Source organism: Pteropus vampyrus, unplaced genomic scaffold (genome assembly GCF_000151845.1).
Source record: "Pteropus vampyrus isolate Shadow unplaced genomic scaffold, Pvam_2.0 Scaffold74, whole genome shotgun sequence".
NCBI classification, from domain to species: Eukaryota; Metazoa; Chordata; class Mammalia; order Chiroptera; family Pteropodidae; genus Pteropus; species Pteropus vampyrus.
In genome coordinates this window covers 58,260-82,052 of record NW_011888855.1, presented here as the reverse complement: position 1 = coordinate 82,052, position 23,793 = coordinate 58,260, and the positions used below count along the sequence as shown (strand labels likewise).

Below are 23,793 nucleotides of genomic sequence, written 5' to 3'. Positions count from 1 at the left end.
GAGGTGTTCATAAGTTGAAGTGTAGTCTGCATTTCATTTCCTCTTCCCTTGACTCCTAATGGTAATAAGGTTTCTCTGGCTTAAGCTTCAACTTTATGGGATTTCAACTAGAAACACTTGTGTAAAAAAATATTTCGGTATGTAATGTTCCTAGGTCCTGGGCTTCCTTGAGAGCTACGGACTCAGGAAAACTATAGCCTTAAAGCCTCAAAGCGCAGAGTCTGAAGAGTGTGCCAGTTAAGTAAACTGGGTAGGATCTATGTCCAGTCAGTGCTCACCAAACATGACGAGTACAATCTCATTTATCGGAGGGAATGGCTTACTGTGGAAGAAATAAAATGGTTTGTAATTTACATCCTTAGTTTCTGTTCACCTAAAAGGAATGGACTCCACAAAAGAAGCAAATAAACTTTATTTCCACAACACAACCCAATTTCCCTTTTCCCCAGGAACATAAATTGACCTGGGCCATCAGGGCGCAGGACAAGAGCTGATAAGTGACAGAAGGCAAGGGGTTACTAGAAAAATAGATTATACCCAAGGCTCTCCTGGGGACCCAAACCCGTTTCCAGGTTCCCCATCAGGGGTCACCAAGTGGAGGGAACTTAAAGACATGAGAAGGTGGAAACTGACAAGGAACTCCACTCAACAAGGGAAAGGAGCCTGGCAGTGAAAAGGGTGAGGTGAGCTTTGCTCCTAGATGAGTGCTGGGGAAGAAAATAATTTATTGGGGGATGTAATGATATGTAGTTTCAATCATGTCGACCATTCCAGATCTCTTACTGAAGCTAAATTCTGGCCAGTCTATGGAGGTAGAAATTGGGGATTGAAAGGAGGTTTAGAATCCCTTATTCCCCTGGCGAGTAGACGTTTTTTTATATATCCAGCTCTACCCTTTGCGCAGCCTGCCTCCCCCGAAAAAGGTTCCAAATCCCTTAGCCAAAACTTGTATCAGAAAATGGAATTGGTATGGGAGTGGGGGTAGTCATGAGTCTTGCCCAAACCCTCTAGCCTGGCAACTAACTGACATGAAGGCTGAAGAGCAGGGGTGGGGAAAGGGAAGTTCATGAAGTGACGTATCCCCTCCCCTACTCAAACGCAGGCCCTGGGCAGACGGAGGGAGGGAAGACCAGGCAGCTGTTACAGGGACCCATGCAGACCTGTTGGACAAAAGTGAGAGGAGGCCAAGCTGGAGGCCAGGAGGGTTCTTTAGGCTCCTAGAGGGAGAAGCAGGGGTCCTGGGTTGAAGGAGCAGGAAGCAATGCAGTAACAGTAGGAGGAGCCTCTGAGCCCCCAAACTTAGGGGCCACCCTCCACCACCACCCGCCCCACCAGTGCTGACCAGAGGGGCCCCTGCGGGTGGCAGGCTGATCAAGGGCACAGCTTGATGCGGGTGCCCTTGGAGAGCACCCGGAAGAAAGGGAAGACACGCTCGCCCAGGAAGGCAGCTGAGAAGGTGTGCACGTGGGCCAGAGTCTCCGCATTGTAGAAGCCCAGGCGCCCAGCCTCATAGTCCAGGTACACGCCAAAGCGCCGTGGTTTCTCACTTGGGCTCAGCAGTGTCTGCTCCGTTGAGCTCTGTGCCTGGTAACGTTTGCCGTTGGTGCCCACACACCATACTTCCCGCTGGAGCAGGGGCTGCTGGGGCAGGTGGAGCCGGCGGCGGCGGTGGTGATGGCGTGAGGAAGAGCTGGCATCCCCAATGCCCACAGAGGACCCCCCAGAGCCCACCTTCTCCTTATGATGGGTTGATTCGCGGGCAGCGCCCACCGCCCAGCCCCGCCGCCCACCCACCTCTACCTCCCAGTAGTGCCGGCCGGAGCGGAAGCCCTGGGCCCCCAGGACGCAGCAGTCGGCTGAGAAGCGCTTGGAATGGTCAGCAACCTCCTGCCGCCGCTCTGCCAGGCGGACCCCCCGGCGGTCAGGGGACAGCATCAGGGCCGGGTGAGCCGTGTCAGGGTCCAACGTCAAATCCACTTGGGAGGGGAAGGACAAATATGCCAAGGCTGGACCGACTGTTTCTTATCAGCAGCCAACTCCAAGGTCCATCCCTTCCTAATGCTCCCCAATTCCCCACCCTCAGCTGTGTTCTGTTTCCCACCCCAGCCTAGAGGCCAGGCTCAAGTTCCTATGGGCACCACCCCTTTCCCCACTCTTGTTTCCAGGACACCTACCTGGGCTAGGACATAAGCTACTCTTGGCTTCAAGCTCCAGGTGGCCTACCTGAATCCTGCTCCATCTCTCAACCCCCACTCTTCCCCTGGGGCCTATCTTCCCTCAGAACCCAGGTCTGTGAAGGGAAAGGCAAAGGAAGGTCGTACAGGTGACCTCCCTACCTCGGGCAGCCTGACAGAACATCCGGCTCATTTTCCTCACGATGGCATCTGTCAGGAAGTCATGGCTATGGGGTTGGCACGGGTCAGGGGACCAGACCTCTGGGGGCTGCAGCTGCACCTCTTCACACCTGGAGGAAGGGGACCAGGCAGGGGGTGGGACCACGATATTCCCAGAAGGAAGAGCAGAAGCTTAGGAGAAGGAGAGGAAGATTCAGGAGGCAGAAACTTGGGTCCTGGGGAAGGAAGGAGAGGGGCAGGACAGCCAAGAGAGGCAGGGGTGGGAACCAGATGCCACTGGGTCACAAAGGATAAAGGGTGGGAACACACCTATTGAAAGTCTCCTTGATGTCCTGGGAATAACAGAAACACAAAGAGGGAGAGGGAGAAAGAGACAAAGAGACAGTCAGCAGCGCAGGGATGGATCCTTTCTCCCAGTATGGTTTCAGCCAGAGAAGGGCTGAACTTGAACAGGGAGTGAGAAAAGCACCTCAAGGCCCTCAATAAACTTGCATCCATCTCAATCATCCCTGTGCCTCTGCACACCTGACTCATTCTGTTGTGTGCCTAGGAAAAGAACTTCCAACCCCAGTAAAAGAATTTTCACAATATGTCTTGGTTATCTTTTTCCTTAACTCCATTTAAAACCCTTCTCCTACAACTGAATCTTCTTTCTTTTCATTTGGTAGAATCACACACATGCCACATTCAGCAGTAACTTTCTCCAGCCTCAAAAGACCTTTTGGTCTTTGGGGGTTCCTCCCAGTGAGAAGAGGCAGCTCTGGACAGGTATTTGTTGCCTGACAGCAAAAAGGGTGCTGGGGGCAGACAGGGAAGGGGCACTGCTCACCTGGAGCAGCCGCAGGCCCCCCTGCTGGCTCCGCTCCTGGGCCTCGGCCAGCAGGCGGCTCAGCTGGGCGGCCTGCTCCGAGAGACGGCTGGCCGCCGCTCCCGCGCGCCCCAGCTGAGCTTCATGCATCTCTCGGAGGCGCCGCTCCAGCCCTGCCTGCTCTTCGGCCAGAAACCGAGTCAGTCGCCCGAACTCTGAGGCCACAGCTGCCAGCTCTGACTTCATCTGGCTCTGGGATGATGCAAAGGGGATGGTGGATACCACCTCAACACACAGAAACATAAACCTCCATTTTGTAACTGCTGCCCCTCAATGCAAGGCAAAAGAGCTCTACATCCCGAATGGAAAGAGGTGCCTGTCCCCTTCCCCACCTCCTGGCCTTACCGGACATCACTGCCTCACTCCTGGCACACTGGTCCAAAACTCACCCACCTCTGCCCGCAATACTGATCACCGTGCTAACTTGACTCACTCTAAACTTACATATTCCCCGAGAGAAGGCTTCCCTCTCCTCAGATCTAAAGCAAAATCACCCCCATAAATACCACCGTCCCTCCTCACGGCTAAGATCTCAATTTAGAATGTTTACACTGGAGTGCCTTTAACATCTTTTTCCACCACTGCATTGCACACTGTCACAGGGTCCTCGGACCCTGGCACAGTGCCTACCACAGAGTAGGAGCTTGGTAAGGATTTTTTAAATGAATAAATAAATTCAGAACTCAAGACATGGAGTTAGGGTCCTAACTACCACCAGTGACCCTGGGAAAGTCATCCAACTGCAGATCAGAAATCGGCAAACTTTTTCTGTAAGGGACCAGATAATATTTTACACTTTAAGGACCAAGAGGCAAAATCAAGGATATTATTATGTAGGTACTTCTATATGTAATGAGAAAACTTCTGTCCACTTCTATTCCATTTCCCTGGGCAGGGCAATCCTGGAGGTAGGCACACTTTTTGCCCATGTATTATTAGCTAGAGACATTCTTAGGACAAAGAGTGACAGGCCAGAGTGGGGAGGGAAGTCCTGACTGGCCAAGTACGTGAACAGTTTCTCTCTCTGTCCCGGTGACACTCAGATCCTAATACCTTCTCTGCACCCTAGGAGCCCAAAATTCTCAATTTGGGCAGCTGGCTAGAGGCAAGATAACCGCCCCCAACTCTCAGACTAGGATTCTACTACTCAGTGCCTGGCAGCTTCCAGGAGCAGAGTCCCTGAAGTGTAGGTGGCAAGGCCCAGCCACTAGCCAGGTTGGCAGGCGGTGGGGTGGGGAAGAGGTCAGACAGGAGCTTGGTCTGGTCTGAGCTCAACACCAGACCATCCCAGCGCCTGCTGGCCTTACAAAAATAGGGCAGGAGAGGGGTGGGAAATTGGGAAAAAATATCTAAAAATACTCCTTGGGGAGAGGTAAGCAATAAAAAAAAAATGGCTGAGAAACACTGGAGTAGAAGATATTAGGTCTCTGCAGTGCTAACACTCACCAATGCCTCCCCCTTCATAAAATATCCTGGCCCTCTCTTGTGCTCAGGGTTGGTCTACCACCTGCCACCCACTCTGGGATCTGGAGGTTCTCTGACAGCTGCGATGTAAATTTTGCCTCGTCCCCTTCTGCCCTGTGCTGTCCAGTGTGGTGGCACAGAGGTAGGGGACACTGGCTGTGGGGCTGGGTGTCTGGGGTAATAAGCTTGCTCCGCAGCCCGGAGCCAGATACCCAACCCAACCACTCCCAGCCGGGCCTGTTTTCACCCAACTCTGGAACCTGGGAATGTACACACCTTCTAACCTTCTAAGGTCTCTCCCTCCTCAGGACCCTGGGCGGGTGTCTACCTCTCTCAGGCTTTGAGTGCCCCTCTTCTGGAGACCTAGTCACCACTTGTGAGAGTGGGCAACCCATTTTCCCTGCCCTGACCAGAGAGCCAGTCAGTACCTGTCCAGGACATTCACCCACCTTCAGCTCTGTCACCCGCCTCTCCTCCTTGGCTTTCATTTTCTGCACAGCCTCCAGGTGCTTCCTCAGGGGTTCCACGTGTCCCTGCAGTTTGGCCTGAGAGAATGGTAAAAGGAAGATTAACAGTCTGGGCTGTGAGAGGCACCTACCCTCAGAACCTACCTCTCCTATTCTCCCTGTAGTGGGTTGGGGCTCAAAGCCTAATCTAAATCACAAGTATCAAAACCATCACACTCCTGTCCTCCCCTTCCTTCTCTTCAGAAAATGACAAAGGCTCCAACCCTCTGCCTGCACTCATGTCCACAAACCCCGGATGTGATCTCGAAAGGTTGGTACCAGATAAATATTCCTGCCTAGGGTCCCTTCCCCCTCATAGGCAATCTTCCTCATAACTTTCATCTTTAAATACTTTTCTGATGATTTTGTGCAAGTGATAAAAATCCTTCAGTGGTTCTCCACCACTTGTGAAATATGAGGCTCTCATTGCCCCTGCATTTCTAACCTTCCCTCCTATACCCACTCCTTCTACACAGACTACGTAACACTTACGTAACACTTGTCTTTTCCTGAGTATAACTCCATACCTTTATCCATGATGTTCTCTGCTTGAGAAGGCTCCTCTCCACTTGGCCCAATGCATTATTCCTTTAAAACCAAGCTACCTAACCATGGTGGCCCTGATCCTCCCTGCCCCCAATTTCCTCTGGGAGTCCAAGGAACAAGAATACAAGCTTTCTGACACTTCCCAGACACTGCAATCATTACAAGTTTGCCTTCCCCAGGAATAGGAGCCGCTGAGGGCAAGGTCTCCATTTTACTTATTTTAACTTCTATGTTTCACTCTGTCCATCTGCTTTCTCTCCCACTCAATTACTTGCTAAATGGAAAACAAAAACCTCTCCTAAGGTTTTAACCTTCACAGCAAATATGCACTTGTGCTCTGTGTTCCAATCATTTATAGGAGTCTTCTCCTTTAAAGGACTGTTAGACTAGAATGGTGAGATAAGCCCAACCTGCTTGCTCTTTCCTTTTTTGTCTTCTACTTCTGTGTTTCTCCCGCCTTTTCCTTGGGAGGTAACACAGGACAGATGAGCTCAAGCCTAGACTCCAATTTGAACCTGAATGCAGCCAGGTGACCTAAAGCAAGCCATGTTTCCAGTTTCTTCATCTTACAATGGGAGTTGGGAATAACAGGTCTACCTCATGGACAGTATATTTAGCACAGTGTCTGGCATGCAGCAAAAGATCAGTCAATATTATCTAGTATTCCCAACCTAGGCCTTAAGCTGCCAATAATAATGACCCTTGAACTAAAGAGGTTACTAACCCAGGGTATAAAAGCCAGTTGTTGCACAGGGTAAATGGTTGTGGAAAAAATTATGGTAATAATATTACAATCAATCTATAACATGAAAATAGCATTAACTATACACAATTTTGCCCTTTGAGATTATTTTCTACTTTTCTCAAGCAGTGTTAATAATTTCAACTCTATTAATAAAGAATTTATGATGCTTAAATTTCCCATTTAATATTTTCCTAAATTGTTCACAAAAATTCATAAGCATAAATCCAAATAGAGTATGATTTAAGAGAAATTTTCAAGGACCTTTAACATTTTTGGAACTCTATTTATACACCATTTGTGTGTTATTACCTATTCAATAAAGAAATATTTCTACATAACAACCCTGTTGCAAGCTGGTGTTAGTGTACGTATCAGAAAGGAATTCCTGCCTGTAAAATAGCCTAAGTTAGAAAGAGAATCACTCAAATTAGTTCTACATAATAAAACATGTATTTACATTTGATGATCAGTTAATGTCAGATTATTTGTGTCTATGTGACCTCCCCAAAGGCAGAACCCTACTGGACTGGCATTCAATAGATATGGCTAACACAAATTAAAATCCAGTTTCGGAAGCTCTTGAGAAGAGTCTTGCTAGGGGAGTATGGAGGAGAAGGGATGGGGTGCCCATGGATATTCCACCCTGGGATCAAGTTAACAAAGTGACCACACATTGTTTGGCGGGTACAGTTAACCAGGAACTGAGAGAATATAAAAAGAAGAGACAAAAGGAGCTCACAATCTCCCCTAATAATGTGGAGCCCCAAAGGCAGGTGATATTACTCATTGCAGTGAGTCTCACACTAGGCTGGCCTTCTAAAGATATTCTACCTGTCACTAATTGAGAATCTCTAGTGGTAGGGCCCATTGTACTTTTTAAAATCTCCACTAATAATTTCAACAATCAGCCACATTTGACAATCATTGTGTGGAAGGAATAGTTAACCTGTCAGGAGGGGATGTGGGTTTGTCTTAGCTACATACCACTCATAGCTGAGAAGCACCAGACATGTTATCCTAAAATTGGGGTAATGCTAATACCTAAACGAGATTACTGTAGCAATCAGGAGGTGTGTAAACACAAATCATGAAACAAAAAAAAAGCTCTGTGCCAAACATATAGAAGTTACCCTCTCCTCTTCCTTGTCCCACTGCTTCAATAAGTAGTGCTATTTGTGCTGGCAGTCTCACAGCCAAATCTTTACCTGTGTCCAAAAGTCAGGATCAGAAGTAGGAGGCAAGATGTTAACTAAACTAGAATCCAACTCCAAGAAGTCATGTGTCAGAGAAGTTAAACTAACTGACATCCAAATAGTGATGACATCATTAACAGTATGGGGTGAGGGGATGTCATAAGCATGTCCACCACTTACTAGTAGCTATGTATAGGTATATTAGGTATATTACTTAAATCTGTTTCCCAATCTGTAAAATGGTTATATAAACCATATAAACTTGCAGAGTTGTTCTGAGTTTTAAATGATAGTCCATGAAAAGTGCTTAGCGCAGTGCCCGTATATGCTAAGTAAATAGAGACTTGCCCAAATGAGTAAGTGCAGAGCCAGGGATTCTGACTTAAAACTCTCTCCCTTTTTTGTGAATCCCCAGGAAGGCAAGGAGTTCTGGCCAGTACATCAGAATTATAAAGATCTAACAAAAGTCTTCAGGGAGAGAACTAAACTACATTGTGGGGTGGGTGGGGAACCCATTAGTAGGCAAGTGCAAAGCATTTGAGTCTAACGCTAGGAGTCACTACTATGCTCCTGGTCCTCACAGCCTTTTCTTGTTCTTTGAGCCCCATGTTCTTCCCATCTCTAGCATCTCAAAGAGACTTAAGATTTGCCCAAAGGAAAATCAGACTGGTGATAAAACTCTAGAGGCCCATCATTTGCACCCCTACACTTAAGGACAGTGAAAGTGTGAAACAGCAGTGGCTTTTCCCAGGAGACACAGCCCAGTGCAACGGCATCACCAGCTTTGCCCAATTTCCTTTGAGGATGCCAGTCTTCCCTGGTCTTCTTCATTGTGTCTACTTTGTCTGTGTACAGGTGCCTTCTCACTAACCCACCTTGGCATAAGTGCTTAGATAAGGAGAATCAGCTCACCAGTGCAAGAGGTTCTTTGGTGGAAAGACACTTCCTTTTCCCAGCTCCTCCTACTTCCTCTCCTCCCCCACTATACTCCCATCTTCTACTTCTCTCACCTTGTACTCCTGCACCACCTCCTCCAATGGCACCACACTATGCTGTTTGTGACTCCTGGATTCTCGGCACACCACACAGATGGCCTCTTCGTCCACCTCGCAGAAGAGCTTCAGGGCTTCTTGGTGTTTGGGACAAACGCCCTGCTCATTCCCTCGGCTCCCCCGACCAGGGGCTGGGTGCATCTGCCGAATCACCTGGACCATGTTGGCCAGCTGCAGGTTGGGGCGGAAGCTCCGCCTGGGAAAGCTCTTTCGGCACTGGGGGCAGGTGAAGCACCTCCGAGGGGCTGGAGGCGGGGGCAGTGGTGTGACGGGGTCTAGGTCCTCTTCTTCGTCCTCTTCCAGCACTTCTTCCTCGTCCTCCTCGTCCTCCCCCCTCAGGTCCTCTTCCATGTCCCCCAAGTAGTAGTCCAGATCTTCCTCCTCGTCCTCCTCCCACACGTAGTCCATGTTGTCCCAGTTGGATCCGCCCATGCCACCGGTCCAGAATACACCCTCCTCTTCCTCCTCGACCTCTTCTTCCAAGTCGCCCTCATAGTCTTCATCCCTCATGGGGGTATCCCACCCCCCACCGGCCCCCACAGCCTCCACTTCCTCCTCTTCCCCATCCTCTTCCTCCTCCTCCTCCTCCTCCTCCCGGTCTAACTCGTCCCTGTCCTCCTCATCCTCCCCTCCCCACAGCTGGGTTACACACACTCGGCAGAAGTTGTGCCCGCAGCCGATGGACACAGGGTCCGTGAAGTAATCCAGGCAGATGGCGCACACCGCCTCCTCCTGAAGGGTCTGCACAGGGTTGGGTGCCATGGCAACGGCAGCCATCTTAGTGTCCAGTCAGCCAGTGTAGATGGTTGGTGGGGGCCTGGGGGGCGGGGGTCTTCCCTCTCAGACACCCTGACGACCCGGCTCCACCCCCAGCCCTGACTCTCCACTTTGCCTCAAGCGCAGCCAGAGAAATGTTCTCTCGACAACCCACTCTTCCACAGTTTCCTACTCTCAGACGACAACGTTGTCTCTGCGAGGGGAGGGAACGGGGCTGAGCGATACCACCAAGTCCCTCAGGTGGCCCTGAGTGCAAATCTGCCCCAACGCTCCCTTGGCCTCCTCATAAACCCCCGCCCCTCCTCACTTCCTGGCTCCGCCTCCTCACTTCCGGCCTTCCTCTCGACACTTCCGGCACCTAAGAGCCACCCAAGCTCACGAGTTCCCTCCGCAGTCGTGCTACGCCCCCTTCTTCCCGCCCCGGCCCCTGGACGACAGGAAACGGCGAGGAGACGCTCTAGCAGGCACTCGGGAACAGGACGGGAGGACTAGAACGATGGAGGCCCACGTCTCTGTGGTGCAGGGGAGCGGGGAACGCAGACGAAACAGAACCATCCCCTTCCATCCCCCGCCACTGGGGATAAACTTCGGGAGACAGCGGAATCCCTTGCGACCGTCCGCTCTCGGTGCTATGACCGCATCGGCCCGGCGCCATCGTACCGGCCGAACACGGAGGATTGCGGCAGGGACTCTCCACAGCCGATGCCGGAAGCGGAGGGGCGGGTCCCAATCAGCACCCTTAAGTATTTCCGGCCCTTTAAGGCAGAGGACTCAGAAGTTGTTTGAGGATTTGGGACGTCCATCGTGGACGATCAGGGGGCGGGGCCTGAAGCAGTGCGGTGGGTTGGACCACAGACCCTCCCCCTCCGCGCTATAGTTGGCGTTTCCACACCCATTTTAGAAACTGCCATCCAGTCACACTCGTATTAGAGAACTTTCCTCACTATATATCAGTAAAGGGATAGTGACAAGTCATTGCATGCACATTCACACAGAGTACTCTTTGGCTGTAAAAAGGAATCCTAGATGTGTTCTTAAGTGAAAAAGCAAGGTACTCAGTGTGTGTACTACCATCTGTTAAAAAAGATGGAGGAGAATGTCAAATGTATTTGACATTTTTATAGTCCCGAGTTTACTCATATAAAAGATAATAGTTCTTGTCTCAGGGGGTTTTGTGATATTAGAGTTAATGTCATGCAAAACGATTACGGGGTTGTTTCGCACATAGATCTTAGGTTCAGCTGTCTATTATTGTCATCAGCCTCTGGAAGAATACTAGTAGCGAGGTTCTCTGGGAAGGCTGAGGGGCTGGGATAGGAAAGACAGTTTTGTTTATGTCGTTCTGTATCCCTTGAATTTTGAACCAAATCAATGTATTACTTTAAAGGAAAAGATATAAGTGCCATCGATTGATTCAACACTTTCGGAGCTGTTCACCACGCGTACTCCGCGTCCCAAGTGCCTCAAGATCTGTTTTTATGGGTTCCAGTAAGAGCAGGGGTTCATACTGGGTTTGTGGCATTGATTTTACTTGAGAGAATTCTATCCGGGATGTAGAACTGTATTAGTAAAGACGCCGTTGTGGCACCCAGAGCATCTCTGCCAAGTAGGTTATTTGTGCGATAGAAGTAATACTTAATACTTTTTAAAAACGTCATTTAATTAAAAAAAAAAAGCGGGGAAAGTTACAGGACCGTAATTCTTGTACAAACCCCTCCGTGAGTGCCGGCGCTGCGTGATGCCAGTGTTGGGCATGCAGAATTTTATTCCCGTCTCAGGAAACTCCAAGTGAACCTGTGCTTCTTGGGGCGGGGCGGGGGGAGGGGTGCCAAAACTACGAGTCCTCGTGGGTGACCTATACTAGGCCATACCAGGAACAGGCCCTGCTGTGGCAAAGAAGTGTGGCCACAACATTTGAATGCAGCTCAGCAGGCCAACGCAAGGAGCCCACGGTCTTGGAACAGCTTCGATTTTCTTGAACTGCGCAATTTCCCACCATGTGTAGATTCAGAGTGTCCTCAGTTAGAGGTTATCTCCTAGCGGTTTCCGTAGTGTAGTGGTTATCACGTTCGCCTCACACGCGAAAGGTCCCCGGTTCGAAACCGGGCGGAAACAAGCTTTTGCTGGTCTAATCTTCATTTCTAAAGTAACTTCATCTCAGCGTCCTCCGAAATCGTCGTCAGAATGAGGGAAAGCCATATATATGGCTGTATCTCTTTTTTGGTCAGTCAGCATGTGAAGCTCAACAGAGCCACTTTCACAGCGGGCCCTCCGTAAGTCGCCTCGCAATGTAAATTTTAGGTCTCGAGCCGCAGCTAATCTCTTGATTTTCCCCTCGGGAGCCCTCTCGGCCATCTTGCACGTTCAGGGGCCTAGAACGGAGCCACATGAACGCAAAAGCTCCATAATCCTCGCGCAGTTGTTTAAAAGTGTGCCCACGCCACTGTATATGAATTTTGATCTCCTGAGACTGAACAGACTACGCTTAGCCGGTGCCCGGCTAGCTCAGTCGGTAGAGCATGAGACTCTTAATCTCAGGGTCGTGGGTTCGAGCCCCACGTTGGGCGCAGCTAGTTTTGGAAACCGAACCCTTGCTATGCAAAGGCAGTAAGTTCTTCAGATAATCACCAGTAGCTGAGCGAAGCCGCGAGTTGAGGGTTGCTGTGGGCGAACAAACATCCCCCATTCCGCCTGCTGAAATTCTCCCACCGACGTTCGACGCGGATGAGGAGTCTTCGGTTTACCGGCGACGCATACGAGTGTCCTGGACTAGCTGCTTTAGGAGGAAGGACACCAAACTTCCCAAAGCTGCGGTGGGTCCCCAGATCTGCCCTGGACGTTCGTGTGCCTGCGACATGCTAGCACCTTACCAGGTGATGTAGAGCTCAGGAGCCCCGCTCTCCCTGCTTCGACTGGTTCCGATGTCTGCTTAAGAAATATGTGCTCATCGTCAGTATATTCTCTTGATGCTCTATTTTAAGCGTCGATCTTTTGCGAAATGTTGTCCTACACATTCCAGCCTCCACATTCTCTGCCCGCCCCGCCCCCCGCCACACACACATAAAGGAATATAAAAATATCCTTTATTTTGGAACATCTTAACACGACCATCTTCAGTTTACTGGTTACGAAATTATTCATTAATTCCTACTGAAATTCATTGTTCTTGTTGACCGTTTCTTTAGTCCTGCAAATTCAACCCATTTCTATTTTCCTGCTGGTGAAGTCTCCCTACATACACAGCAGACCACAGAGAAGTCTGCTGATCATGAAAAGCTGGGTTGTTAACCTTGCTAAGCGACGGATATCGTCGCTCGGTCTTAGAAGCATGGCAGGATGGGGTTAGCATGGCACCCTCTGGGGGCAGTCTGGACAGAGTTTGTAAAATAGGCAGAGTTGCTAATTCAGCCCTCGCTCCTCCGTCCCTGAGGAGTTAAGGTCACGATGGTCTTATCTTGGAACATAAGGGTCTAAAGCTGGAGTTGGAAGAGTGTCAACCTTGACATTTCGTTTTGCACAAATGTTTGTGGATTCGTTGGCAAACTGTGGTTTCAGGTTCTTTTTTTTTTTTTTTTTTTTACCACCTTCACCGGGACTGGAAAGCATTCCTTAAAAAATACTGGCTTTTTCGTTAAAGGGAAAACAAAGTGGACAGGCTTCTCTTTCTTATGTGCGGACAAACCGAGGGCTCGCTGAGCTTTTGCTACAATTCCTGCTTTTCTGTCCTCTCCACCCCTTGCACGCAGCCCCTCCCGCCAGGCCCGGTTTGAAATCCTCTTCTGAGTGACTCACACTGCCCTTGGCACAAAGGAGTCAAGGTAATCAGTTCAGACGTTCAGCAAAAGCTTGGACTCCTGTAGGATCTTTGGTCTTTATCCTGGGTGGTGAGGCAGAGAGACTCGCTCTGTTTCACGTTTTAGAGGGATCCTACAGAAACCATGAGCATGGGGTGTGAGGAGAGTGAGACTGTTTCAGGGTCAGGGAGAGGGGCTGGAAGGATGTAGTCCAGACAAAAGGCGGTAGCACAGGGGCCAGGCAGCAGCAGGTGAAGGAGCTAGACGCATCGTTAGTATCCCAGCCAGAGGAGGAAGCTCCCGGGTTTCTGTTTTAGATCAGGGGTCCCCAACTCCCGCGGCATAGCAGGAGGTAAGCGGTGGGCGAGAGAACGAAGCTTCATCTGTATTTGCAGCCCATCCCCAGAGCTAGCATCATCGCCTCAACTCCACCTCAGATCATCAAGCATTAGATTATCATAGGAGCCCCGTTCCCTGGTGCCAAAAAGGTTGGGGATCTCTGCTTTAGTTGGTGTAATAACCGAGATCAGAGACTGCGGATTGGGGGTGGGGGTTGAGAAAGGAGAAAGAAGTACAGTGGTCCCTCCCTTATCCGCGGTTTCAGTCAACTGTGCCCTCCCCCAATAGTAAATGGAAAATTCCACAAATAAACAATGCCTGTTTTAAATTGCTCCCGGTTCTCAGTAGGATGATGAAATCTCATGCTGTTCAGTCCCTCTGGTTTAGGACATGAGTCATCCCTTTCTCCAGGATATCCATGCTGTATATGCTGGTTAGTCAGTTAGTAACCATCTGGGTTACCAGATCATATGTCCCTGGCATCACAGTACTTGTGTTCAAGTCACTCTTATTTTATTTAATAATGACTCCAAAGTGCAAGAGTAGTGATGCAGACAGTTTGGATATGCCACAAAGAAGCCGTAAAGTGTTCCTTCAAGCGAAAAAGGATGTATGTCTAGGAAAAAAAAATATGTAGGGTTTGGTACTATCCGTGGTTTTAGGGAACGGGGGGGGGGGGGGGGCGGGGCAGGGCGGGTTGGAACATACCTCTCCTGAAATAAGGGAGGACTACTGTAATGATTTCAGTCTGGAACAGGTTGGGAGACGTCTAAAAGGAAATGCCCAAGACATGTGGATCTGAAGTTTGGAGAGAGCAGTCATTGCAGGAGCTACAGAAGCGGGGATAGAGGGTGTGTCAAGTTGTGAGGGGGGATCTGACTCTTCAGGGAGATGGCCTCGGGTAGATGAAGGAGTCAGTTGGAAGATGAGGAAAGCCAGGATCGAAGCTTCCAGAGGCCAAGGGACTTGAAATGTGCAAAAAGGTTGGTAGAATCAAATTATGGGCTAGGAAGAGAAAGCAGCAAAGCGTCCATGGATTGGGCTACTTGTGGGTTCCTGGTGACCTTGACCTGGACCTACACAAGATGGCCTGACGCTCTGAGATCTGGTGAAGAGGGGCTTCAGTGCCACAGTCGTATCAAGGATCCCTCCTCCTTAGGACTCAGCCTTTGTTCCAATTCCTGCCTCCCCAGGTCTACAGGAATCAGCGTTGGCGACAAGAAAAAATTCTGCAATATTAAACTATTGATATTACTCTTAAATTTGCATATATATGTAGATCTACGTATAACATGTTTTAAACCTCACACAATTCTTGATATTAAATGCTAGGACTGATGAGTTTTATTTTTATAAAAGACTTAAAAGATTTCATTACATTTTCAAAAATAATGAAATTGTCAGCTTTAGTTAAATATCATTGACTTAAAATTTGATATTAACTTCAATCTCCACTTTATTTTTATAGGTAATTTTGCATGATTCATAAGAAATATATAATTATTTTGAAAACATATGTAGAATCGATTTTATTTTTTACCTATTTATATTTATGTTAATTTACATTTTGACAAAAATATATCCAAATCTCACATACTTTAAAATGCATTTTGTTTTTTTAATCCTTTAGATTTTAACTGTCAATATAGCACAATATATGTGAAAATTTAAACCCTACAGCTGTCTCCCTAGAAGAAATAGGAATTATGCACAGAGTTAACTAGTCTCAAGTCCCCGAAGCTGCTCTTTCGGAACATTTTACCTTTCCTCCTGCGAAGCCCGCTGCTTTTTTTCACTTTATTTTTTTTAATTGCTGGACATGACTGGTTTAACGGCTCACTAACGGGTCGCATTCTACACTTTGATAAAAAATGTTACCTGGGGACACCGAGATTTGTATTCCGGTGCGGAACATTTTCAAAGTCTCTCTGACCTGACGGCTGAAGCCAGAAGACTTGGGCAGTGATGTGACTATAGGTCTTATAAGAGTCAGGGAGAAAATAGGTATCGTCTGTTTCCGTAGTGTAGTGGTTATCACGTTCGCCTAACACGCGAAAGGTCCCCGGTTCGAAACCGGGCGGAAACAATCAGCTGACTTTTACCCCACTTCACAGAGCTTCTTTGATTAGTGTTTGTCTCCTTTAGTCATTTGTCCTTGGAACGTATGTGCATGTGCACATATGTGTGCATATTATAGTTTTATTTGTACTCCCATATTTTCCAATGCATTACTAGTTCATTTCAACCAGGATATTCCAGGTCTCTAAGTCTGTGGTGAAAAGAGAAACTGCCTTCAAAGGACTTAAATCCTGGACGACTAAAAGGCAACAAAATGCGGGAATGACACGCAACGACACTCGAAATATTAAAAATGCAAGAAAGAACGAGTTAGAAATGTATAGCGGAAGTGAGGCCGGGGAAGTGTTCACAGAAGGGCGGGAGCGGTGACAGTGACCACATCGACAGCACCTCTTGTGGCTGTGTCTGGGCCTGTGGTCGCTGTCTCCCGCAGAGGAACCTAACAAAGCTGTTTACAGGGGAGGCCACTGAGGCTCCGACAAGTCACAGAAGGTAAGGAAGGGTGCGGGACAGGAAATAATAGACGGAGCTGAAGGACGGAGAAGGGGAAAGAAACAGGGAGCCGGGGGAAGGCGCTGGTTCTGCCAGCAACCCTCTGGGTTCTGGTGGACGGGTGGGGGGAACCTGGCCGCTCCAGCTCCGCGCCGATGACAATCTCTATCCCTCCACACGACAGACACCACCACGAGCGAGTCGAAGTTTTCCCACCCTGAGTGGTTTCACTCCCAGCCCTCAGTGGAATCACCTCTGCTCCTCCAGTGGCGCCTTACCTTCCAGCTCCCTGCGTCCCACCTGGGGACCCTCCTGGCCTCTACTCTGCCTCCCTCCCACTGTCTGGTGTGCCCTCAGTGGTGGTGTAGGGCGGTCAAAATGACCACTGATGTCTCCAGAGTTGTCCTGGTCAGCCGTCCTCTTCACCCACCCTCATCTGCCTGGCCTCGCTCTCAGGCCTGTGAGACACCCCCGCAGGTGTGTTGGGAAGCAGGCTCCCGAGGTCAAGGGAAAAAGGTAGCGAGAACCTCAGAGGAACAGCCCAGCGGCGCTCGGGAGCCCCAATCCAGAGCTCTGAGTCGGAGAGATGTCAGCAGAGACGCACACGTTGTGGTCTCTGCCAGCTCAGTCTGCATCCGCACCTGAAAAATGGCATTCACGCTTTCGCACACATGATGAAGCAGGCTTACACAGGTGACAAGCAACTTCTTTTCCAGCAATTCTGCCAAACTTGAAATTCAAATAAATAAAACATCGAAGTAGAAAATCAAATTCTCTTTAAAGTTTCATACATTCATCTGAAATGACCCCAATAGCCCAGTGATGGCAAAACTTTGCGAGGCCACCTGCATTCTGTAAACAATAATATAAACGGAGCCGCTTTGAAATGGCCCCTGGGCTGGTCCGAAGGTAGTGAGTTATCTCAATTGATTGTTCACAGTCAGTTACAGATTGAAATGGATCCTGAGCTGCCATGCCAGAGGAATTACCTTGCACTTCTTAAACTTGGATCTTTGGAATGTTAAAATAGCAAAATAACCTTTGGAATGGGCCTGAGCTAACTTGTGCCTTGTAAAAGAACTGTTTGCAAGGATAACGAGAAAGAAGATATGACTACTGGACTGATGTCACTGGACTGAACATTAAAAACATTATTTAGACTTAACATCACTATGTTATGGTACCTGCACCAATAGAAATGCCTTCCTTCTATGAACGTAATTGTTCCCTTTCTCTTAAACACCCACTGTCTTTGTCTCCTAATTGAAACATTATTTGGGTTTCTGCTTGAATCAATGCCTCCTGAATAGCTATTCTTATTAATCTCAATAAATCCTTGTTGCCACTCACTTTGAAAAGCTCTTCTATTTTTAGGTTAACAATTCCTCTAACTTACACAAAAACCAATATCATGCCCATTTCTTTATTATCTCTCTTTCATACTTCTTTATATACCTTTCCTGAATTTACAGATATATTCACCCAACAAGGTAGGCCACGGCCTAGCCATGGGACTTAGAGACTCAGAGGACCAAAGAGGGAAGAATTCTGGACCTCGCTTAGGAGAATTCTCCTAGTTCCTCTACTGACCCAATTTCTTTTTTCCTTCCTGTTTTACTGACTGGTTTGAGATGAGTTAACACAGCCCCCACTCCAAGCTCTGGACTGCCAGAGTGTCTCCTGACCCATCCTCAAGCTGACCTCCTTGGTGGCCCCAGGACTCTGGGAGGCCAGGACCTTCACTCAGTCCTGTCACTCTGCTCCCAGTGGATTTTGATCTGTGCCTCAGCTAACATAAGAATTCTCATCATCTTCCTTGTGGAGACAGTAAACAAATCCAAAACAACACAGCTCCAAAGCACCGGCTAGGCTGGGCAACAAGCTGTGTGAGTCAGATTACCTTTGAGTTACACTTAATGCTGACTTGTCATTATGGCTTTAAATTTTTCCCAGACTCATCTTATTTCAATTAACACTAACTATTATTCTCTTTTTGTAGCTGCTTGTCAGTGGGAGCCCCTTTACACTGGCCCCTTTGTCCTGTCAGCACTGTCCTGATATTTAAAAGCATCCTTGTTTCCTGGCAGCAACTCACACTCCAGAACTAGCTATAATTTTTCCTGCCCTAGGATGTAAGGGAATGTTCAGGGAGCTGGGATTTTTTTTCAGTGAAGAGTAAAAGAAAAGAGTCAAATCTGGGTGCCAAGGCTGTGTGTGGTGCTGAAGGTCCCTGGTTCCCCCACTTCTGAGTTACCCTAGAGAAATAGTTTAAAGTGAGTTCACATCAAAGGTTCTATTTAATAATATAGATTTGATAGATCTTTACTTTTTTTTCCAAAAAAATTACAATGTCATTACAAAATTCTCTATCTAATTTTTTAATCTCACTAAAAGTAATTGTATTAATTTTTGTTTTTTTAAACACTTTTATTAGGAAATTTAAAATAGAGAGAATGGTATTATGAGGCCCTAAGTACCTATCACCCAATTTCAACAATTTTCTCTTTTCTTGTTTCATCTCTATCTCTAACACTGCCCGCCGCACTCGTTTTTTTCTTTATAACCCTCGTATCTCACAGACTATCCTTCTGCTGTCACTCTATTGGCCACCTCGCTTTCTCTCTGTTTTTTTGAGTACTCTGTAGACTTTTGAGGTTTAGGAAATAATATTAACAGATACAGATCCTACAAATTGGCTCTTACTATGGACTAGGCATGGTTCTAGGTGCTGGACATATAGTGACTCATTTGCATCCTTGCAACAAACCTATGGTGTGCCCATACTAAAAGGAAACTTCATCCATTTATTCACTTATGCTGCAGTGAGAGACAGGCCAGGCCTCTTCCCTCTTGTTTACCTTCTGATAGGCAATTAAAATAATGAACAAGTAAACAGATAGAGAATCTTACAGAGTCATAAGGACTTTGAGAAAATTAAAAAGGATGATCTAATAAAGTAGCAGGCAAGCAGAGGACAACATTAAAGAGAGATGGGCCTGGAAAGCTACATCAGAAGAGGTGACAATAAGCTGCGTCAGGAAGACAGAAAAGAGCCAGCTTTCCAAAGATGTTAGGAAAGAGGTCTTGGGGAGAGAGTAGAGTAGGTGGGAGCTTGGTGGTTTTAAAGATGGAAGCAAGATCAGGGGCTTAGAGGGTAAGGAGCCACAGCTGTATCTTCTTAGCTCTGCAACCTGATGACTCTATCCACACCAGTGGCTGTTTGTGTGTTGCAAGTGGATGGAAAATTGAGTGGAGGACACTGGATCTTTGTTTTAGAGAACTCCCAGGCTAATAAAGAACACAGAAGGATCTCAGTGAGGAGTTTTTAAGAACAGATGAATGAGTACATAGGTTCATTCAGAAGATTGCAAATAAGCAATTTACCTGGGGATTCTTAGTGCTGTGTGTTGGTGGTTAAAGGAGAGAGTCCACTGCCGCAGTCCAGGTTCAGATACTAGCTCTGCATTCCAGCTGTACAACCCAGTGTCCCCCTGCCCTCCCACGAAATGAGAGTTCAGATAGATAAATTCATAATTGTCTAAGAGATGATTATCACCAATGACACAAATGTTCAGGATGACACTGTAATTCATGAAAGAACCAGTGGAAGAGGATCATTCCTGTTCTTTCAAAAATTGCTAGTTTATAAGAAAAACAACAATATTTATAAGGTGAATTTAAAACCTTAAGAATAAGTAGGCTTTAACATTTACAACTGTGATGCATTGACTCTTAATCACAAAACAAATCTTCGGTCTTTTCCATATTCAAAATCCTCCCCCTTGCCTTTAGACGCTAAACATCTCAAATGACAGAAGAGAGGGTTTCCCAAAATATCCAGTAATTTTAAGCCAGTTGGTCTTGACACAGAACGGAAGAGCAGGTCATTTGGGGTCATCTTTTTGGCCACATTTCCTTTTGCAGGCAATCCTCCAGAATTAGGTTGCTCCGGCTGACTTTTTGCCCTCCTCCTCACTCAAAATTCACACACCCCAGGACACCAGTTTATGACTGAGACCTGACTTTCAACTGGGAGACTTGCGCCCTTAAACCCGTGTGATCTGATGTAAATGGCAATGAAATGATGGGGTGAGCATTTCGTGTCTCATCTCTCCTGATGCTACACAGATCCTGGGATAATGACTTAGTCAAGTCTCATAAAGGGAAACCAGTGACTGTTAAAGAAAGAGCTGATACTGGAGTATTTTTAGACTCATTAGAAAATGGGCATAAATATATTAAACTTGGAGATAATTTTCTGTTTCAAAAGAGGTTTTAAATGAAAATATTTAAGTGGATGGTTGATTAATAATTTATGTATAAATTATACATAATGATCATTGTAAGACCACAAACTACATGTATGATCTAATAATTTGTATATACCCCATATGACGTCAACCAAATAGAAAATCATATACACATTTAATTTCTTATATCTATTTGGATTCTTTCCATCCAAGGGAGAAAATTTGCAGAATGAGAAATAACTGAGTAGGTCTTGCCAATGTCGTTTAGGCTTTGCAAGTAAAGAAAACATGATGGCCTCTCCAGAAACAGGCCAGAAAAGAGAAAAAATAATATTGTCCTATGGAATTGGGTGATGAACCATAAATGAGAGTGAAACTGTGACCTTCAAGATCTTTTGTCCAAGTATGCTCCTGTAAGGAGCAAAAGAAGAGTTCTTTTTTTCTGCCAGGCAGTGCCCTGCAGACCCTGCAATGTGTATTACCTAGTAAGACAGGTAGTGAGGAGCCCTGGCAATTTTAAGGATTGGAATAGGGGTCACACATTTAGATTTTTTTCTAAAGCAGCCCATTGCCACAAAAGCAATGAAGAAACAGGCAATCTCATTCATGGCTGGTGGGAGGGGCTATCAACCTGTAAGATTCACAGCTGGGTGATTTGCCTGTTTCTATAAAATTACAATAGCATATATGCCTTGGCCTGGTAATCTCACTTCCAGGAATTTGCCCTTAGGTGTGAGTGCAAAAAACACTACTTACTTATTAACTGAAGCATTGATTATAATAATAAGAGATTGGAAACAAATATAAATGTCAATCAGTAGGTGATGTGTTAAATAAACAATGATTTATCTATAGAGGAATAGTATGCAGCTGCCAAGAGATTGAGAAAATTTTCTATGTCTTGAGATAGAAAGATCTTCAAAATAAAACTCAGCTGTATTTATATTTTTGTGTAAGATAGAGGAAAATAAAAATATTTTTTCATAAAAAAAGAAAACTCTGGAAGAATATGTACACAGATACCTAAGTTGTTACCTAGGGAGGGAGGGTGAAAGTTAGGTGATTTTTCACTGAATATTTTTATAGATGGTGCAATTTTGAACAGTATTGGTGTATTACCTACTCAAAAGATGTTTTAAAAACTCATTTCGTGATGCAGCCTCCATGGAAAATGGTATGGAGATTCCTCAAAAATAATTAAGCGTAAAAATACCGTATGATCAGCAATTCCACTTCTAGTATGTACCCAAAAGAAGAGCAAGCAGAAACTCAAACAGATATTTGTACACTCAAGTTCAGAGTAGCATATTCACAATAGCAAAGGTAGCAGGAACCCAAATGTCTACCCATAGGTGAGTGGATAAACAAAATGTAGTATATACATACAATGGAATATTATTCACTCTTAAAAGAGAAGAAATTTTGACACATGCTACAACATGCATGGATGAACCTTGAAAATGTTATGCTAAGACAAATAAGCAGATATTGTATGATTCATCTTATATAAGATACCTAGAGTAGTCAATTCATAGAGGCAGAAAGTAGAATGCCGAAGCCTGGAGGGAGAAGAGAGTAGGAAGTTATTGTTTACTGGGTACAGAGTTTGAGTTGAGGAAGATAAAAAAAGTTCTGGAGATGGATTGTTGTGACGGTTGCACAACAATGTGAACGTGTTTAAAGCTGCAGGACTTGTAAACTTAAAATGGTAAATTTTGTTATGCATAATTTATATTTTAAAAATTCACTCTGTTTGCAGATACAGGCTAGAATAGTGAATGAAGAATATTGTAGTCCCCAAAAGCCCAAATGAATGTTGCATACAGGAAATTTTCACTGTAGGATTTCCTTGTTTTTCGGAGATCAGGTCAGAATAAAACGTTTAATACTAATGACGCTTGAACTTTAAGAACAAAAGCTCAACTAACGCCCAACGTGGGGCTCGAACCCACGACCCTGAGATTAAGAGTCTCATGCTCTACCGACTGAGCTAGCCGGGCGCACCGAGAGTGTCTTTCATCAACTGTCATTAGTAACTGTTACTTCATGGTTACCTTTAGACTGTTGGAATTCAGTTTTGAAGTTAGATTTAGCTGGAGTATGATCTGGCCTTTAAAAGGCTCTTGGTAGCCGGGAAACATGCACTCTGTCCGATTGAGCTTGACCGTCGTCCCTCCTACTTCAAGTCCGTTTTTTGCTTGTTGCCCTCTGCAAGTAATATAGCCTTTTTCCGTCCCCGGTAAGCACAGAGCGTAGAGGGAACACGTGTGAATCCTCTTGCCACTGGAGTGTTCACTCTGCGATTTTTTAACCTGGAGTTGTAAGGAAGCGTCAAGGGATGGGGAGAGGTGAGGTCCGCGGCTGACTCTTCCAACATGCGCAAACGCCAAGATCTGGAGTTTACATGGGCTGCAAATGCGTTGCATTTTGAAACTTGGTAGGGAAGCAAACAAAAGTTCAACGCGAAACCATTATGGAGATGCCGGGGATCGAACCCGGGGCCTCATACATGCAAAGCATGCGCTCTACCACTGAGCTACATCCCCACCACGTGAAGAAAGTCTCCCTATATACATTTAGGAGATTTTTGGAGCTGGGAGCGGGTGGGCGCATAACATCCGCCAAGTGCGACAACCCAGCTGCTGCAAAACCCTATCCGCAGCGCCGCGAGGGATTCTAGGACCCTCTACTGAATGACTACAAGTGAGAGGACCTCGACCGAAAGGACGCCTAGGAGAGGACAGGGCCTGGATTAAACACCTAGTGGCAGGCGGTGGAAAAAGAGGAAAGTCCTTTGACGCGATGCCGCAAATGAACTGTGAGCCGAAAAGAAAAGTAAAATGACTGTGTGCAGGACGCAACATTTGTGAAACAAAAAGAGCAGGGAGTGTAGTAAAAAATATAATGTTTGTATAAAATAATTTAGAATTGCTTGGGAAGAGGAAAGGACTAGGGGTCAGGCAATTGGCAGACTTCTCACTGTGAACTGGCCTGTATATCTAAATTTTGAGCTACAGCCAAATTAATTCAATCCAAGAAAAGTTTACGGAGCTCCTATTAGGTACCAATAACTGCTCTGGAAAACTGGGGGTCCAGCGGTGAACAAAACCGACACAATGCATTCTCCCTAACAGTTCGCCTTCCAAAAGAGGTAGAGTGCTAGGGCGTCGAGGGAGAGAATGTAGAAAGGTGTGAATTTAAAGTGTGGTTCGGTCAGGCTTCATTGAGAAAGGTGGCATTTGAAATAAAGACTTGAAGGAGGTGAGAAGTGAGCCATGCAGGTATCTGGAAAGAGAGGTCCAAGTAAAGGGAACATCCAGTTCAAAGGTCCTGC

General features: G+C 46.6%; 1 protein-coding gene and 5 non-coding genes across 11 annotated transcripts; 3 read left to right on the top strand and 3 right to left on the bottom strand.

Annotated features, from left to right (window-relative positions):
* Nucleotides 1–394: 394 nt before the first annotated feature.
* TRIM41 (tripartite motif containing 41) lies at nucleotides 395–10,404 on the bottom strand. 6 transcript variants are annotated; one of them, XM_023531822.1, is made up of 6 exons: nucleotides 8,687–10,404; nucleotides 5,136–5,231; nucleotides 3,184–3,447; nucleotides 2,664–2,686; nucleotides 2,337–2,464; nucleotides 395–1,976 (listed from the first exon to the last, which is right to left on the bottom strand). In XM_023531822.1, the coding sequence occupies exons 1-6, from the start codon at nucleotides 9,503–9,505 to the stop codon at nucleotides 1,372–1,374; spliced, it is 1,935 nt and encodes a 644-aa protein (XP_023387590.1). In that variant the 5' UTR covers nucleotides 9,506–10,404; the 3' UTR covers nucleotides 395–1,371. The 6 variants fall into 6 exon arrangements, 5 of the variants coding, with proteins under 5 accessions (XP_023387590.1, XP_011360442.1, XP_011360443.1 ...); XM_011362140.2 differs by having other exon boundaries at nucleotides 3,184–3,414; nucleotides 8,687–10,396; XM_011362141.2 differs by lacking the exon at nucleotides 3,184–3,447 and having other exon boundaries at nucleotides 8,687–10,343.
* Nucleotides 10,405–11,547: 1,143 nt separating this feature from the next.
* On the top strand, nucleotides 11,548–11,620 carry TRNAV-CAC. The gene has a single exon. It is a non-coding gene; the product is annotated as a tRNA-Val (tRNA).
* Nucleotides 11,621–11,999: 379 nt separating this feature from the next.
* TRNAK-CUU lies at nucleotides 12,000–12,072 on the top strand. Its single transcript has one exon. It is a non-coding gene; the product is annotated as a tRNA-Lys (tRNA).
* Nucleotides 12,073–15,651: 3,579 nt separating this feature from the next.
* TRNAV-AAC lies at nucleotides 15,652–15,724 on the top strand. Its single transcript has one exon. It is a non-coding gene; the product is annotated as a tRNA-Val (tRNA).
* A 6,662-nt stretch (nucleotides 15,725–22,386) lies between these two features.
* On the bottom strand, nucleotides 22,387–22,459 carry TRNAK-CUU. The gene has a single exon. It is a non-coding gene; the product is annotated as a tRNA-Lys (tRNA).
* Nucleotides 22,460–22,933: 474 nt separating this feature from the next.
* On the bottom strand, nucleotides 22,934–23,005 carry TRNAA-UGC. The gene has a single exon. It is a non-coding gene; the product is annotated as a tRNA-Ala (tRNA).
* Between the last annotated feature and the right edge of the window lie 788 nt (nucleotides 23,006–23,793).

Excerpts from the sequence above, each read along its gene's own strand:
- TRIM41 (XM_023531822.1), bottom strand. The coding sequence starts at position 9,505 with ATGGCTGCCGTTGCCATGGCACCCAACCCTGTGCAGACCCTTCAGGAG. Across the intron at positions 2,687-3,183 it reads GGGGCCTGCGGCTGCTCCAG|GACATCAAGGAGACTTTCAA; the intron begins GTGAGCAGTGCC and ends TGTTATTCCCAG. Across the intron at positions 2,465-2,663 it reads ATCAAGGAGACTTTCAATAG|GTGTGAAGAGGTGCAGCTGC; the intron begins GTGTGTTCCCAC and ends CCCTTCCTCCAG.